Source organism: Thamnophis sirtalis, unplaced genomic scaffold (genome assembly GCF_051295495.1).
Source record: "Thamnophis sirtalis isolate CommonGarterSnake01/CBP01778 unplaced genomic scaffold, rThaSir2_p1.2 scaffold_3, whole genome shotgun sequence".
In the NCBI taxonomy this organism is placed as follows: Eukaryota; Metazoa; Chordata; class Lepidosauria; order Squamata; family Natricidae; genus Thamnophis; species Thamnophis sirtalis.
In genome coordinates, this window is record NW_028261383.1 from 70,963,630 (window position 1) to 70,981,870 (window position 18,241).

Below are 18,241 nucleotides of genomic sequence, written 5' to 3' on the forward strand. Positions count from 1 at the left end.
GCTGGGGGGTCAAATTTTATACCCCTCAGATAGGGTCCGCAACTTAGGAGTCCTCCTGGATCCACAGCTGACTTTTGACCACCAGTTGTCAGCTGTGACCAGGGGGGCATTTGCCCAGGTTCGCCTGGTCCGCCAGTTGCGGCCCTACCTAGATCGGGGGGCCCTCACAACAGTCACTCGAGCCCTTGTGATCTCTAGACTGGAATACTGCAATGGGCTCTACATGGGGTTGCCCCTGAAGTGCATCCGGCGACTACAGCTAGTCCAAAATGCAGCCGCGCAAGTGATAGTGGGCGCACCTCGGTTCGCCCACGTTACACCTGTCCTCCGCGAGCTGCACTGGCTGCCTGTTGGTCTCCGGGTGCGCTTCAGGATAATGATGACCATCTTTAAAGCACTCCATGGTAGTGGATCTGGGTACTTGAGAGACCGCCTTCTGCCGATTACCTCCCTAAATCGACCAATCAGATCGCACAGACTAGGCCTCCTCCGAATTCCATCTGCCAGTCAATGTCGACTGGCGACCACACGGAGGAGAGCCTTTTCTGTTGCTGCCCCGACCCTATGGAACGAGCTCCCCATGGAGATCCGCACCCTCACCACGATCCAGACCTTCCGCGCAGCCCTCAAGATCTGGCTCTCCCAGCAGGCCTGGGGATAGGCTTCAATTACCCGCCCGAGTGTTTGATTGTTGAATGAAAGTTGTGTTTTATTATTTTTCTTTTGTTCACAAAGTGTTTGTTTTGACCTTGCACTTCCCCTCCCCTGTGGTTGTAAGCCGCCCTGAGTCCCCTCAGGGAAAAGGGCGGCATATAAATCCCAATAAACCTAAACCTAAACCTACGGATTTTTGTGTTGCTTTCTAACCAATGATATGGAAGTGATTCATCATTAAATTCTTCCAAAATATGTTTTTCAACATTCTGCTCTGGTCCATGAGCTTGAAATATTTTTTCTGGTCTCCTATCTAAATAGTAACTAGATTTACCCTTGCTAAGCTTTTTTTGAAATCAGCCAAGGCTTGCTTCTTATACTTCTGAATAAGAGCATCACAAAAGGAGTAAATAAAATATTAGGGCTGTTTGCATTGCACAAATGTATTGCCTTTGAAATTTAAGATATCTGAAACACTGTGATGGAGAAGATGGATTTATTGAAACACACTTATAATTATTGTAATCTTCCTGGTCAGTGTTATTTTTCAATAGACCTCCAAAACTGTGTATGGTGAGGTGTGAGCTGCTGAGTGGAAAAGAGCACAAGAAATGTGCACTTTTTACAAACCTCTAAAAATTAACATATTTAGGCATCTAAGCCATTTTGACTCCAGTCATTAGCAGGGGGAGAAACATTAACCGTGAAGATCTGCTGAATTTTTAAAATAAAAAAAAAACTAGAGATGGAAACCTACATCAGTACAGAAAATATCTCTTGATGTTGTCTTATCTATTTATCTATCTATTTATCTATTTATTTGATTAAATACCACCTGAACACAAATGAAAGGCGTCATACATTATGCTCCCTCTTTCAAATTCCCCTGTGAGGTTGGTTGGGTTGAGCAACAATGACTTGCCTAAAGTCAGCTGGTGAGCTGCTGTGGCTGAAGGTGGATTTGAACTCAAGTTTCCCCACTTCTAATCCAAAACCTTCACCACTACCCCACACTGATCCATTTAGTTTGTTTAAAATTAAATGAGTTTTACATTTCTATTTCTTCTGGGGAAGGTATATGGTGGAAATAATAAAAATGAGTAGTGAACTGAACTTTTCTTTTACATGCATATCTAAATATAATAGATTTAAGGCCATTTATTGATTTATCACATTTGTCTGCCCTGTGTGTGTGTTTTTTAAAAATCTTTACCTTCTTTCACCTTTACAGCAAAAACGAATTATGTAAGCCTTAAGATTAAGTCTGTAAACTATCAGACAAAATTTTGGCAAGTAGAGTATCCTGGCATTTTACCATCCTTTGTTACAGTCATGCATGTTGATAATGAAGGGAGTAGGAAATCTTTCTATCTCTAAATTGTTAAGCAGTATACCTTAGGTATTTGAATATTTGAATTTGAATATGTGAAACAGAAATGAAATGTGGTATATTAACCTTCACAGCAGTTTTCAGTACACCAAGAAGATATATAGAGTAAGTAAATGGCCATCTTCAGCCATACTTTAATATGATGAGTTTGACAAAAATTAAAATCAAAGATACAGTTAGAGTATGTTATATCTAATAAACCAAATACAGAGTATGAAAATGAGCTCCATCGCATAGAAGTGGCCCTAGAAGAAGCCTTAAGCATAAGATGTAATAGGTAGGTAATGATAGAACCAATGTTCTATCTATCTCTAGTTTTAATGGGAAACATCTTTTGACATTTTCTGGGTTTTCCAATCTTTCTTGTCTGAGTGGCTGCAAGGTTAAAAGTTTAAGGAGATAAGGTTTTTTCTCTCTCTCTCTCTCTCTCTCTCTCTCTCTCTCTCTCTCTCTCTCTCTCTCTCTCTCTCTCTCTCTCTCTCTCTCTCTCTCTCTCTCTCTCTCTCTCTCTCTTTCTCACTAGCTGTCTCATAAACAGCCCAACCAAAGATGAATCAACACCTTCTGAAATGTTGGAAAGAGAGGGATGACTCAAACTCAAATCTATAGATACTACATGGAATTTGCTTTTTTCAGCAGATTTGAGAATGTCTGTTGGAAATGTACCCACTCCAGGTGAAACAGAAACAAAACTGTTACAGAAATAAAGGAATCTTGTACTTCTTTATCTGTACTCCAACCTCTCTTGGTAAGAGAAGCATTTACAAAACAAGAGGAGAAAATGACAAGAATGCCTTACTTTAGCTGAGGATGTGACTGAGGCTTCTGGGACGAGTCTTGCGAGGGCTCGGTCTTCATGTCTACTGGAGGCCCAGTACTTGAAGGACCTGAGGCCTGGGCACGGGCACGGGATGGCTGAATCGCAGGGCCAGGTGGACGTGGAGGCAGAGAACTGGAGGGCTTTCCTGAATGCCCCGGAGGGAACCCTTGGGGTGGCTCCTGGCTTTGTGATTGCATTCCTTGGGGTTGCACTGGGCCCCCTAGGTTCAGCACAAGAAAAACTTCATAATGCATCAATAATTTTGTAATAACTCTTAACAACCAACACTTAATATCAGTCTGGTACTAGAAAAGTTCGGTGGGGTTAGAATGCTTTAGCTATCATGATCATGAATTACAACCCTACATAAATATAAATTGCAAATCTTCATAGCCACACTAAAACAGCCTTTGAAAATTCACTGCTTTAGTAATTGGACCTGTTTTTTTAAGGAAATCAACAAAATACAAATAGTCCTCCTTTAGCAACTGCAAGTGGGACCAGCACCTCAATCATCAAACAAAGCAATTCCTAAGTGAAACCACAAATGTACTTATGAACTTATTTCAGTTTTTCTTTTGCTTTATATACCTGGAAAAGCCATAAATGCAAAGATTGGTTTCAAAGTTACTTTTGAATCAGTCTTGTAACTGCAAATGGTCATTAAACAAGAAGTAGCTAAATGAGGATTACTTGCATTAAATATTGCTGGGAGAGGGGCAGCTTAAGGCTCCTTAATAGTGCTGTATGTGATAGCAGAAATCTTTATGGCTGATATCAAGAGTGGCTGGCAGGAAATGTACGCACTCTTAAGCTAATGCCAGACAGACATAGTGAACTATCATTCCCATCACCCCTGGGGAACCTATCACATTGAGAGGAATGATGGGACTTGAAGTCTAAAGCATCTGGAAGGTATCAGGTTGGATAAGGCTGGGCCAGATTAAGCTGCATTAATTATAGTACTTCTCCATTTCAGTTCTCAGGTTCCTGATAGGTAAAACATTTTCCCAGATTGCTCCATTACAGACTGAACACAATGGAAGTTAACAGCCAGAAGGAATCTGTTTGCTTTAAATGTATCACAGCACTGTTGTTTATTAATAATATTGATTCAAATTAGTTGCCTTTTTGTTTTGCCTTAAATGGGAGGGGAGGGTTGATATGTTTTTTTTAAATGTCTCATACATTTGCAGTTGCTTTTCAATAAGCCCTTCTGTGAAAAACAAAACAGGCATCTACTTGAGCCAACCAATAAGCAATTAACATACTCAGACCTTGCAACATCAACCCTAAAGCAGTTCCATATTTTGTAAGCAATAGCTAATCAAAACTGAGTTGTAGATTCAGCTGCAATTGGTGCAGTTTTTTTCCAGTGCAAACCCCACCCTCCTCTTTCTCCTTAGTGTATGGTTGTTCTGCTTCTATAAACAGTGAAGACAATGGATTTCAGTACTGTTAAATATGCATCCGATTTAAGGCAGTCAACTTGGATTGGACCTATGAAGCCTTAGTGGAGATTGAAGAGTCTTTGATGCCTGATCTTAAAATGTATCATTCCAACAAATGCTTTCTTTGGAGAACTTGCTTTCAGAATTGTACCAGAACACAATACTATACCAGCATAGCCATCACAGAGTTTTTTAGCCAAAATATTGTAGCCTTAATCTCTTGAAATGAATTATGTGAGTCCAAAGGGTTTAGAATTGTTTTTTCTTGAAGACTTCCCCCACCACATTAAAAAAATCAAATCTGAAAAGATTCTCCCAAGCATTACACAAAACTTCATAGAGATCTCTAAGTGGTCTCTTCTCCATTTAGTTCAGGGGATAGAGAGAGGTCTGGGCATCCAGAGAGATGTAAGCCAAGAACTTTAATGAAGTGATGGCTAGGCACATTCATGGAAAAAAAATCCATGCATGCTGAAGAACACACACAATACTCTGGATAGGAAAAGGTTATTATTTTTGCATATCACAGACATTAATATATATAACATGTTTTCCCACTTTGTACAAAATGGGCAAATGTCACACAATTTGTGAAATCAACTCAGCTGCTTTATCAGTCTGTTAGAATAATTTTGCATCATTGCTCAAGGATGATACTTTCAAGTTGAAAAATACAACCCCAAATCACTCCTTCAGAATTCTATGCCTTTGTTAATACTAGGGAAACTGTACATGTGTTCTTTTAACTAGGCCTAGGAAAAATTTGGAAGCCTTCAAATTCTTTTTCTTTATCATGTCAAACTGTCCAAAACCCCAATGTCTCTGAAAAAAAGCCATTAGGCCTATTTAGCTAATTAAGAGAATTAATGAGGCAGGAATATGCAGATGAAGCAGAATTGATACCATGCTTTCAACAACGACCATTTAAAAATACAAAGTACAGAAACTCAATTTTTAAAGTAAATTGTTGTGTGAGAATTTGTATTTTTTCTTTCAAATCCTGAATGCATAAATGGGCTTATTTCAGAAACGTTCCAATTATATTTACATTCTTCATAATAACAAAATAGGTTTTTAGATAATTATCCACATGTTAGAAATTTGGAACAATTCATTCTTGGTGCATTTCTTAAAACACCACAGTTAGTTATATAATCTTGTTCATTATTTGCAAAATGTGCAGCAGCAGAAGAATTACATCTATTCCTTCCCTAATTTATTTTCCCCATCCCAATAGACGTACATGTGACCGGAGAACTTGCAAAAAGTTATATGCATAAATGTCTGTTCATAACCTTCACTGGATTTCTGCAAGTCACAGGTAGATGCAGAAGTGATCCTAGCCCATCATGTTATTAACTGCACGTCCCTTGAACAGGATCATTGTGTTTACAGTATCTAAAGATGGTCAGAAGCCTTGCGATTTAATCATAGCCGACTGAGGGATTCTGAATTTCAATTGCATTTTTTTAATGCTAAAAAGCCCATACTTTTCTTGCTTATTCTTTGCTGTATATAAAAGGATTTTTCCCCCTTGGGAAAATCGTGTGCTAGAAACTACACTGAAGACAGATGTAACTTTTTTTTATTGGACATTAAGCTGTACAAAGTATTTCACAAAATATATACTGCAGTCACACTTCAGCATTTGCTCACTTTCTTGCATTAGTTTGGTACAAAAAGATAGCAATAATTATAATAATAATAGCAGCTTTGACAGAAAGAAATTAAAAAAAGGAAAAATAAAGCAAATCACCCCTCCCCCAGACATTGATCCTACATTTAAAAATACCATTTCCCAACTCTCCACAATATTGCACTTGAGCATGCTAGCATGCAGGTAAACATATTGGCTTGCTTCTTTACTGTTGAGCCAGTAAACTAGTGCATGTCCTTCTACGACCATCTGCATCAAATGCACTGACATTTTGCTAAGATGCAAATCTTTTATCTGTGGTCAGTACACATACACACACTTCATACACACAGAGAGAGCCTATAAACAATGCACAAAAGCATCTTTAATTACTCAAACTATCACATGCAGAAGAACATCCATGGCTTGATATTAATGGCATTCAGTTGGCAGGTTCATTTTTTCCCCACTCCAGAATGGAATGCTGTTTTTATTCTCTTGGATTAAGATCTGGAGGTGAGGAAGACAATGAACCTGATGTGAAGGGAATACACTCCCCTATAACCAATCCCTCAGTGTGGTTATCAAAAGATCATTATTAGAAACGAAGGTCACACAAACAGAATATACTTGTTTATAGACTAAAAATGAGTAGGGAACAAGAGCATGCGCAGTAAACATCAAAACTACCATTAAAAACAATGTGTAATTCTCACATCTTGAATTTTTTTTAAAAAATGTTTGCAATTCTAGAGTGTTTGCAAAGGAAAAAAAATCAGACTTCAGCATTATGTCATAAGAAAACATATTTGTTTGTATTAACCTAGGGATTACTATTGACCTTATTATTTGTCTTCAATTGACAACATAATTCATTCCCTCACTTCTACAGAATGCTTAAGAGGTGCATTTGAGTGACTACTATAACAGCTTAACTGCCTGCCTGGATATTGCTTGTAAGGTATGCACACAGCCCCTGGTGTCGTGACAGTCATAAGCAATTATGGCTATAAGAAAGTTTAGCAAAAGAACACCCCTCCCCATCTAGGTCAGGTACCCTTGTTTTATTATTTACATATACTTGAGTCCCATGTACTACATTCTATGGCTAAGCTTTTGACTCTTATGGGCATTCAAGATCCACTAACATTCTTTTCCTACTATACTTAGCTATTTAAGCTTAAAATGCTAGATTGGATCATAGTTGCATTTTAGTGTCTCCTATTCGCTTGGCCATAATCATAATAAATACAGAATGATATAGCAACACATTGAGTTCATGAATGACATTTAAAAAAAACCCTGAAAAGGGTGGATAGCATAATATTTAGAAAGAAAGGTGCTGATTAATTGCAGAAGGCTTTTCTTTTCTTTTTTTTGCTAACTATTTTAGCTAAAGAACCGTAGCTTACCTGAATTATGTAGATAAGGTAATTCTAGTAAACATTTTTTTTAGTTTGGTAGAAAACCAGATGGCTACTTCATAACCAACAAAGAAACTCCCCTTTTGAACTTAAATACATTCAATATCAAATTTGAATCAATATTGCACATATGTGGCCCATTTTTGTAGCACTGAAGCTAGTAGATACAGATTTTTCCCTAAAAACTCTGCACTGAAAATAGAAGATATTTATGCATTCCTGGAAATAATTATTTTATATTTTGTATGTAAACATTACAAATAAAAATACTAGTTTTTCAATTTATGTATATGTCTTAACTCAAAATTAAGCAATCTTTATAAAATTATAAAAAGAAAATGTCTCATTTAATATATTATTACTAAATGAGACTTTTCAAATATTATAATAACTTTTCAATAATCATGCACATAAAAAAATTCCAAATCAAATGTAGCATACATACTCACAGAGTTAAGCAAAAATATTATATCTCAGCCAGGGTTGGTTAGCCTTTTTTTTTAAACCCACAATATAGAATACTTCAAAAATACTGTCTAACCATCCATAATATACAGTCTCACTGACTTAGTAGAGGCACAATTCTTGTACACTGTACACTGTGGACAACAGCCCTGAATCACAAGTTATACAGAGAAACATAAGTAAGCATTACAACACAAACAGATAAACAACCAGACAATATATTTGACACTGCATAGAAAAAACACAATCCAGGTCAGCAATGAAACAATGAAAAAAAAAAAACCTGCACGAACAATTGGTACTGTTGATTTCTTTCTTTTTTCTTTTTTTCCTCTTTTGGCTTTAACCCCTGTTTTAAATTTCAAAAATTTAAGTCGCCTGGACTTGTTTTGGTCCTACTGCAATGCCATTACAGTCGAGAATGTATTGTAAACAACCTTGAGGAGGTGGTCGCTGGGATGGGACTTTATTTGATTCGGACTCCTTAGCCGATCCACTCTGCAAGATAAAAAAAAAGGGAAAAAAACCATAGAGATGAGAGTGCAAGAAGGCTAGAAGGTGATGAGGATAGACTGAGAAATATACCTTTGGTTGTTAGAACTGATCTCTTCTTACCACCTTAAAAAATTCCCTGAATGCCAGAATAGAAATGACTCTTGGTGCATCATTAGGAAGCCCAGTGAAGGGAGTGCAAAAAGACAGAGATTTCACTGGAACTGCAGGACATAGAAAGAGGGAAATTATGTTTTCCTCTCCTGTAGTGTTCATAAAATAAACTCATGTTACCCCCACCCCCACCACCAGAAAGCTGATATTGCCACAAAAAAGACCTTTTCTAGTGCAAGATAAATTTAAATACTGTATATATTTTTGGGTATGAACATCCAGCAAAAATGATTTTTAATGTCATTGTAAATGTCCCATTAAAAAGACATAGTAACAATAAATGTATTGACATTTATAGCTTATAGAATACGAAATGCAAGGTTGAAAATACAAAGGAGACATATTATTCTCACTTAACAGAAGCATTTTTACTGAAATTGGGTATTTTTTTTAATGATTGGGTACAGAGGATTGACGATGCAGGCCTCAGAACATTGAAAATCAATAAGGGTCTGCCATATTTGTAAAAGTACTCTACAAGTTAAGAGTAAGCAGCAGGGTCGAAACTTTATTACTTTTGTCTGGTGACTGTTGAGAGCAGCTTAGTTGCTGCATCATGGGTAATGATGGATTTGTCATTATCTTAGTTCAGTGGTTACCAAACTTGGCAACTTTAAGACTTGTGGACTTCAACTCTCAGAATTCTGCAGCCAGCAGAGCTGGCTGGAGAATTCTGAGAGTTGAAGTCCACAAGTCTTAAAGTTGCCAAGTTTGAGAACCACTGTCTTAGTTTAAGTGAACAGATTTTTTTTAATTAATGAAACTAGTCATTTGTTGGCTACGGAGGTTCTGACTTTGACCGTGATTGGTGACCTGTGGACCATGAACTGTGATTAAAAAGGTACTGGTGAAATCTGTACCAACCCAAGAGATCTATGGTCAATGCTTAATATAGTCCATCTCAAAGGAAATGCCTTTGCCTTAAATTAGGCTTCCCATTATGACCGCTCATATTTCCTGTTCACCTCGTTTCCTCAAATATATCTTTGTTTAAGCATTTTGTAATCTTAATAACCCTTGCACACTTTCCTACGGATGCACTTGTTGCTCATTGAACAGTAGAATTTGAAACTATAAATAAAACTATTTAATTCCCTCTATTCCATTTGGAAGAGTGTACTGTCTTAAAGAAAGTAACTCCCTAATGGCTTTCCCTAGCTACCATGAACATGTAAACATCTTTTTCTTTCTTAATTGTTTACCTGTTGTAGATAAACTGTAACATCTTTTTTCTAACTTTTACATTTGCATTTTTGAATATACTCTAGGTACTACTACTACTAAATAAGGACTAGGGGAGACATGATAGCAGTGTTTTAATATATCAGGGGTTGCCACAAAGAAGAGGGAGTCAAACTATTCTCCAAGGCACCTGAAGGTAGAACAAGAAGCAATGGGTGGAAACTAATAAAGGAGAGAAGCAACTTAGAAATGAGGAAAAATTTTCTGACAGAGAGAACAATTAATCAGTGGAACAGCTTGCCTCCAGAAGTTGTGAATGCCCCAACACTGGAAGTCTTTAAGAAGATGTTGGATAGCCATTTGTCTGAAACGGTATAGGGTTTCTTGCCTAAGTCTGGGGTTGGACTAGAAGACCTCCAAGGTCCCTTCCAACTCTGCTATTGTATTGTATTGTATTAAAGATCATTCTTGGTATTGTGTTAACACATACTCCTCAATTTTTAGTTCAGAAATTTAGAAAACTAATATGTTACTAACTTTTGAAATGTTCATTTACTGACAATTAAGTGGCATATTCATTGTACATTTTTTAATTATTCCCCTTAATTATTCATGGGTAATTTGTAGCGATATTAAAATATATTCATTTAATATATTGAACATGAACATGAACATGGAAAAGATGTAATATTAAAAGTACAAAATGGGAAAATGTTATTTACCGCTACTATACAAGATAAATCAACAATGATAAAAGCATATTATCATCAAATAACAGCAATGAATAAGTGAGGGCAGAACAAGAAGCAATTGGTGGAAACTAATCAAGGAGAGAAGCAACTTAGAACTGGGGAGAAATTTCCTGACAGAACAATCAAACAGTGGAACAGCTTGCGTCCAGAAGTTGTGAATATTCCAACACTGGAAGTCTTTAAGAAGATGTTGGATAGCCATTTGTCTGAAATGATATAGGGTTTCCTGCCTTGGCAGGGGGTTGGACTAGAAGACCCCCAAGGTCCCTTCCAACTCTGCTATTGTATTATTGTATTAAAGTATGTAGCTCTCTTCTAGTCATCTGTATTCCTTAGATATTTCTCCTTAGAAGTTTGCTTTGTTTTAAGGTAGAGGAAATTCAAAGGGAATTCTTTGATCCTTTCTTGCTTCTGATATGAGCATGTAGAGGTAATATTACAGTAGGAGGGGGCAAATCTGAAGCTTCAGAATTATAAGAAGCTCTCAAACATTATTTTAGTATTCTCCAATGCCTCTCTGAACATAAATTCTGAAAGTCTACAGCATGGCTTATTGCACTTTTGCGTCAGAAAACATAAAAAAAACTTCAAGAAGTTATATGTCTTAAAGTAAGCGTAACATATCGTACTTAAAAAACCCAAAACACCCCCTACAAAGTTTATCCAAAGAAAGTCATAGAAAAAACTCCCAAAGAGTTCTAAGCTTATCTACATAATTCATGAAAGCCTGTTCATTTCTTGTTATTTCATTAATTCATTTTACTTACTTTTATAGGTTTTATAGGTTTTATTAGCATTTGTAGGCCGCCCTTTTCCCTGAGGGGACTCAGGGCGGCTCACAGAAAACCAGGGAGAGGGGAATACAACATTAAGGCAACAACATATAATAAAATAGTAAGCAACATCCATTCATCATTCGGGCGGGGTAGCGATTCTTATCCCCAGGCCTGACGGGCGAGCCAGTTCTTCAAGGCAGTGCGGAAGGCCTGGACGGTGGGGAGGGTACGAATCTCCACGGGGAGCTCGTTCCAAAGGGTCGGGGCTACTGCTGAGAAGGCCCTCCTCCTTGTAGTTGCCAGCCGACACTGGCTGGCCGATGGAATGCGGAGGAGGCCTAATCTATGGGATCTTATAGGTCGTAGGGAGGTAATTGGCAGAAGGCGGTCTCTCAAGTATCCAGATCCACTGCCATGTAGGGCTTTATGGGTGATTAATAGCACCTTGAAGCGCATCCGGAGATCGACAGGTAGCCAGCGCAGCTCGCGGAGGATAGGTGTTATGCGGGTGAATCGGGGTGCACCCGCAATCACTCGCGCGGCTGCGTTCTGCACTAGCTGAAGTCGCCGGATGCTCCTCAAGGGCAGCCCCATGTAGAGCACATTGCAGTATTCCAGCCTAGAGATCACAAGGGCCCGAGTGACTGTTGTGAGGGCCTCCCGGTTCAGGTAGGGTCGCAACTGGCGCACCAGGCGTACCTGGGCGAATGCCCCCCTGGTCACAGCCGTTAAATGATGGTCGAATGACAGCTGTGGATCCAGGAGGACTCCCAAGTTGCGGACCCTCTCTGAGGGGTGTAGAATTTGACCCCCCAGCCTGAGTGTTGGAATATTGGCCAAATCTTTGGGAGGGAAACACAACAGCCACTCGGTCTTTTCTGGGTTGAGCACAAGCTTGTTAACCCTCATCCAGTCCATAACGGCCTCAAGACCCCGGCCCATCACGTCAACCGCTTCATTGATTTGGCACGGGGCGGACAGATACAGTTGAGTATCATCCGCATATTGATGGTATCTGATCCCGTGCCTGCGGATGATCTCTCCCAGCGGTTTCATGTAGATGTTGAATAGTAGGGGGGATAAGACCGAACCCTGCGGCACCCCATAATTTAGGGGCCTTGGGGACGATCTCTCCCCTCCCACTAACACCGACTGCGACCTGTCCGAGAGGTAGGAGGAGAACCACCGTAGCACGGTGCCTCCCACTCCCACCTCCCGCAGTCGTCGCAGAAGGATACCATGGTCGATGGTATCGAAAGCCGCTGAGAGGTCGAGGAGGACCAGGATGGAGGGGTGTCCTTCATCTCTGGCTCTCCAAAGATCATCCATCAATGCGACCAAAGCGGTTTCTGTGCTGTAACCGGGTCTGAAGCCTGACTGGAAGGGGTCTAGATAGTTTGCTTCCTCCAAGGACCGTTGGAGCTGGAAGGCCACCACCTTCTCGACAACCTTCCCCAGGAAGGGAAGGTTGGAGACCGGACGATAACTGTTGAGGACAGCTGGATCCAAGGATGGTTTCTTCAGGAGGGGTCTCACCACCGCCGCTTTCAGTGCGGCGGGGAAGTTCCCCTCCCGAAGGGAGGCGGTTGCAACCGCCTGGATCCAGCCTCGTGTCACCTCACTGCAGTTAACAACCAGCCATGAGGGACACGGATCCAGAACACAGGTGGAGGAACTTACAGCTCTCATGGCCTTGTCCACATCCCCGGTAATCCCCATTACTAAGTAATCCCCATTACTAAGATACAACAGCCGTCACTCTCCCGACAAAAATATTCAGTAATCTTAACCATCTCTGCATAAGAAAAGTACTGCCTTTAGACATTTCTCAGGTGTCCAAAGATCATACACAAATAATCAAGAATTGATTGAAATGCATACTATGAGATGACCATTGTTCTGTAACAACGAAAAGCTAAACATCTAGAAAAAGTGCTTTTATATAAAGTTCAGCAATAACAAAATATTGAACTATTACTAAATAACAACATCTCCATCTGCTGGTGCAGAAACCAACAAACACTAAGTTGGATAATTGCCACATGCTAAGTATTCAACAATAGTTTTTACTTCTATTCTTTGACGGTGTAATTCTTTCAATGTGTTTTGGCTTCTGATAATTTTTTTTAATCAAATACAAAAATCTCCAGCTTTGTAAGTAAGTATAAAGCTGGGATCCACAACATAAGCCTAAGGGCACCAGTGTGCCCAGAGAAGTTTCTCTTGTGCCCTCATGGTTCACTGCTCACCTGACATTTTGTTTTGGAACTGATCACACCAACTTAACAGCTATTTTTGAGTAGACAAACTTTCCTAGGGCAGCTTCCAGTGCTCATGACTTCCTGCTAAATTCCAAATTGGCACATACTCTTATATTACACATATGCTACTCCTTCTTGAAGGTCCTTTTCATTTCAGGTTTGGGGGACTCCTGCTATAAACACTGCCTAACTTTCTGACTTTTCCATCCAGCATTTTTTTTCTTTCTTTCTTTCTTTCTTTCTTTCTTTCTTTCTTTCTTTCTTTCTTTCTTTCTTTCTTTCTTTCTTTCTTTCTTTCTTCCCTCCTGCAAGCTTTGGAAGAATACTTTTTCCAATGTATTACCAGTTCAATTTATTACCAGTAATATGTGGCTTAAATAGCTTATTCTCTTTTTCTGGATATTCTATGAGAAGAGTCCTTAGAAATTCAAAACCTTACAAACTTCTGATAAACTTTCAGCTCACTTAACAAAAGTATTAATTTAATTTGAATTTTCTTTCTTTCTCATAGTCAGTACATTTTGATTTTCAGAGAAAGGAGGATAATTGTTTTTGCATAATCTGGTGTATCTGTGATCTTCACTTTTATTTTAGTGATGTTCTCTTTGTTGGGGAATTTGATAAAAATGTTTTAATGTTGTTATCATCTTTTCTAATCAAACAGTTTTCCATAAGGATGAGAACCCCACAAAGAAAAGGATTCTCCTCTTCCGCATCATTTTCCCACATGAATGCAAAAGGTAGCAGGCCTTAAAAAGTCCATATATTCCAGTATACTCGGAAAGGTAACCAACAAAAAAATGTGAGTGATGCTTGTAGCCCTTATACAATTTCTTTTTTTAGTTCTAACTGTATCAGTTTTTTATGCTGTCCAGTGTTTTCAATGCTTTGGGGTAGCGTGCAGGCCTTCTATGATCAAAAATAAAAGGATACTTTAATCCTTGAATCACATGTTTAGATAATAAATTTAGAATGTTAATATCATTAGTTCAAGGCTAAATAATAATAGTAATAATTATATCTATCATTTTACATTTTATACTTGGATAACATTAGATTAGGAACACAAGTTAAAATAGTGAAGAAAATGGTAACCTGTCTGCCCTAGACAAGTTCAAATCATCAGGATCAGATGGATTATATCCCAAGGTTCTGAAGGAACTAGCAGATGAGATCTCAGAACCACTGAGCTATATTTTCCAAAGGTCCTAGAGCACCAGGGAACTGGCAGAGGACTGGAAAACAGCTGATGTAGTTCCCATCTTCAAAAAAGGAAACAAAAAATAGATCCAGGAAACTATCTATCAGCCTAACCTCAATAGTAGGGAAGATGCTGGAAAAGATAATCAAGCAACAAATCAGCGAACACCTAGAAGCAAACAAAGTAATAACCAAAAGCCAACATGGGTTTGTCATGCCAAACTAATCTTATTGATTTCTTTGATAAAGTGACAAAATTAGTGAACCAGAGGAATGCTGTCTATATAATTTACTTGGACTTCAGTAATGCATTTGACGAAGTAGACCATAACTTACTACTAGATAAAATAGGAAAATGTGGGTTAGACAGCACCACCACCAGATGGATTCAAAACTGGCTGACCAACCACACTCAATATGTAATCCTCAATGGAACTGCATCTACATGGAGGGAAGTATGTAGGCTCTGTTTTAGGCCAGTACTCTTCAACATCTTCATCAATGATTTGGACAAGGGGATAGATGAGGACCTCATTAAATTTGCAGATGTTACCAAGCTGGCAGGAATAGCCAACACTCCAGAAGATAGGGTTAAGATACAGAAGGATCTTGACAGACTTGAACATTGGGTGCTATCTAACAAAATGAAATAGTGTAAAAAGTAATGTTCTACATTTAGTCAAGAAAAACAAAATGCACAGGTACAGTATATGTGGTACCTCGCTCAATATTAGTAACTGTGAGAGGGCTCTTGGAGTCCTAGTGGACAACCATTTAAATATGAGCCAGCTGCCAAAAAAGCCAACACAGTTCTAGGCTGCATAAACAGAGGGATAGAATCAAGATCATGTGAAGTGTTAATACCACATTATAATGCCTTGGTAAGACCACACTTGGAATATTGCATACAATTTTGGTTGCCATGATGTAAATAAGATGTGGAGACTCTAGAAAGAGTGCAGATAAGAGCAACAAAGATGATTAGGGGATTGGAGCTAAAACATATGAAGAACAGCTACAGGAACTGGGTATGTCTAGTTTAATGAAAAGAAGGACTAGGGGTGATATGATAGCAATACTTCGATATCTCAGGGGCTGCCACAAAGAAGAAGGAATCAAGCTATTCTCCAAAGCACCTGAGGGAAGGACAAGAAGCAGTGGGTGGAAACTAATCAAGGGCAGAAACAACCTATAACTATGGAGAAATTTCCTGACAGTTAGAACAATTAATCAATGTAACATCTTGCCTCCAGAAGTTGTGAATGCTCCAACATGGAAGTTTTTAAGAAGATATTGGATAACCGTTTGTCTGAAGTGGTGTAGGGTTTCCTGCCTAGACATGGGGTTGGACTAGAAGACCTCCAAGGTCCCTTCCAACTCTGTTATTCTGTTAACATAGCTCTAGCATACAAATGCTGAAGCAGCAAAAATACAGGAGAAATAGTTACTCACAGCAGAGCTACCAGAGATGGTGTTGTGGTGACTGAGGAGTAGATACTGAAGTCCTGCAGCCAGGCTGAGCTGAGTTACTCTTTACTTGTAACAAATACCTTGCCCAAACAACTGTCTAAATTCTTCATATATCAATTTTATAGTGCAAAGTTAGTGATGTTTTTTATATACCGGTACTTAAAGTCATATATTTCTAACTGCATTTTGGCTGCGTTATTAAAATTTATCTTAAAGTCTTTGCTCAATCTCATGAAAAATAGGAATGAACTTGCTTTCAATAGATATGAGCATTTCCCACAAGATGGTGCTACACTCTTAGAGGGGAGGGGTGTGTATGTGTGGGGGTGGTGGAAAATTAAGCTAACCTGATATATTTGGGGCAGCAAAACAGACTGAATAAAATAAAATAAAAGTCATAATACCATTTTGCTCTTCTATTTTTATACTGTGAAATCTCCTAAGGAGAGTATGTAAGCATAAACGTTATGTGTTTGTGTCTGTATAAGGGAGCGGATGTACGTATATAAGTATTTGCATTATATATTACTATTCCATGTTCATATTATTCAGATTGCTAATATTGCCTCCATCTTGCTGCATATGTGTAGCCTGAGCAAGAATTTTAGCATAGTCTTCTGGTCTTAATGTACTTTCCATAACTACCCTGAAACCAATAATTTGTGATACATAATGTAAGTGAGCATTTCAGCTTTTAGCTTGACGCTTGAAAAACAACTCTGAAAGTTTTTACCCATCAATGGTGTCTCCACCTAATTTTCAGATTCATTGTTTTGGCTGTTAGGGGAAGGTAACAGACTTGGTTGTTGGTAACGTTAATTGTTAATATCTTCTCATTGTAATAATTGTGATAGTTATAGTAATAGTGATCCCAATGCTCTTGTAAGACCCGCTGAGCTCAAGAGCAAAATTACTGCATCATTAGCATTCAGTAATACACTAATATTTTTTGAGGGATTGCTTCTCCTGATTATATCTATCCATCCATCTAACCTGGCAGAAGAGACATGCTGCAGGCTTTTTCTGCTGTGGTACTAGTCTTTTGGAACACCCCCCCAAAAAGTAAGTTTGACTCCATCCCTGTTGATTTTCTCAAAATCCTTCAAAATTTGTGTATGCTGTTGGCTTCAGGAACCCAGGAGACAGGTGAGGTACTTAGCTCTATTATTATTGATGACTGCTGATCTTTCTTATGTTTTAAATGTGATTTTTAAATTTTTTATGTTAGTTTTTGATATGTTAACTGTTTTATAATTTTATTGCATGCCATCCACACCATCTTTTCATGAGATGGGCAGCCATATACATTTGATGAATGGATGGGTGAATGGGTGGGCTCACTACTCAAGTAAGGTGTCAGGGAATTTACTTACCTAAAACCTACTAAGTATTTCTCCCTAAGGAAAATAATATCACCTACCAAGAAACCGAATTCGTATTCATGACCTAACACCTACTCACTGCAGTAAGTTAGACATATTTATTACTTACGGATAAGCAGTTCTTTCTTTTTGAACTTCATAATAAATGACTAGTCATCAACTTCAGAATAAATGACTAGTCACCATGGTCAGTTATGATCGTCTGGTCAGGTTTTGTGTCATGAATGAAAGTCATCAACAGATAGGAATGTTTAACTTTTTTGAAGAGTGACTTGAAGATACAAATGTACTGAGATATTATTGTATGTTTAATTACAATTTGATAATGTTTTTGTCAATTAAAACTATTTTGGGCCTGAGGAAGACAAAAAGCATAACCAGTAAATATTTATTTCAAATAAATAGAAAAATATATAGATACAAACATACAAACTGCTACAGCCACATAAAACAGGATGTACAGAGCTGTTTATGTCACACAGCCTTGAGAAGAAAATTAGCAGAAGCAAATAAAAGATGATTATATTGTCCCAGTTAACTAACAAACAACAGATACATAATGTATTCTGAAAGTTTACTTTTAAAGTTACTGCTTTACTTTCAATTGATCTCTGTTTGGATATTTTAAAAAAACCCATGTTTGAAATTTTATCCAAGGAATTATCCACATAATATCCAGTGGTGGGTTTCAATTTATTTTACTACCGGTTCG

General features: G+C 38.3%; 1 protein-coding gene across 3 annotated transcripts in view; it reads right to left on the reverse strand.

The window, feature by feature from the left end:
* SYN2 (synapsin II) overlaps positions 1–18,241 on the reverse strand; it is a 123,371-nt gene that overhangs the window by 5,265 nt on the left and 99,865 nt on the right. For all 3 annotated transcript variants that reach the window (XM_087709112.1, XM_087709111.1, XM_087709110.1), the window contains 2 exons: positions 8,278–8,338; positions 2,844–3,084 (listed from right to left, as the gene is read on the reverse strand). In XM_087709112.1, coding sequence (XP_087565238.1) covers positions 2,844–3,084; positions 8,278–8,338 — 302 coding nt within the window. The remainder of the gene's footprint in view (positions 1–2,843; positions 3,085–8,277; positions 8,339–18,241) is intronic.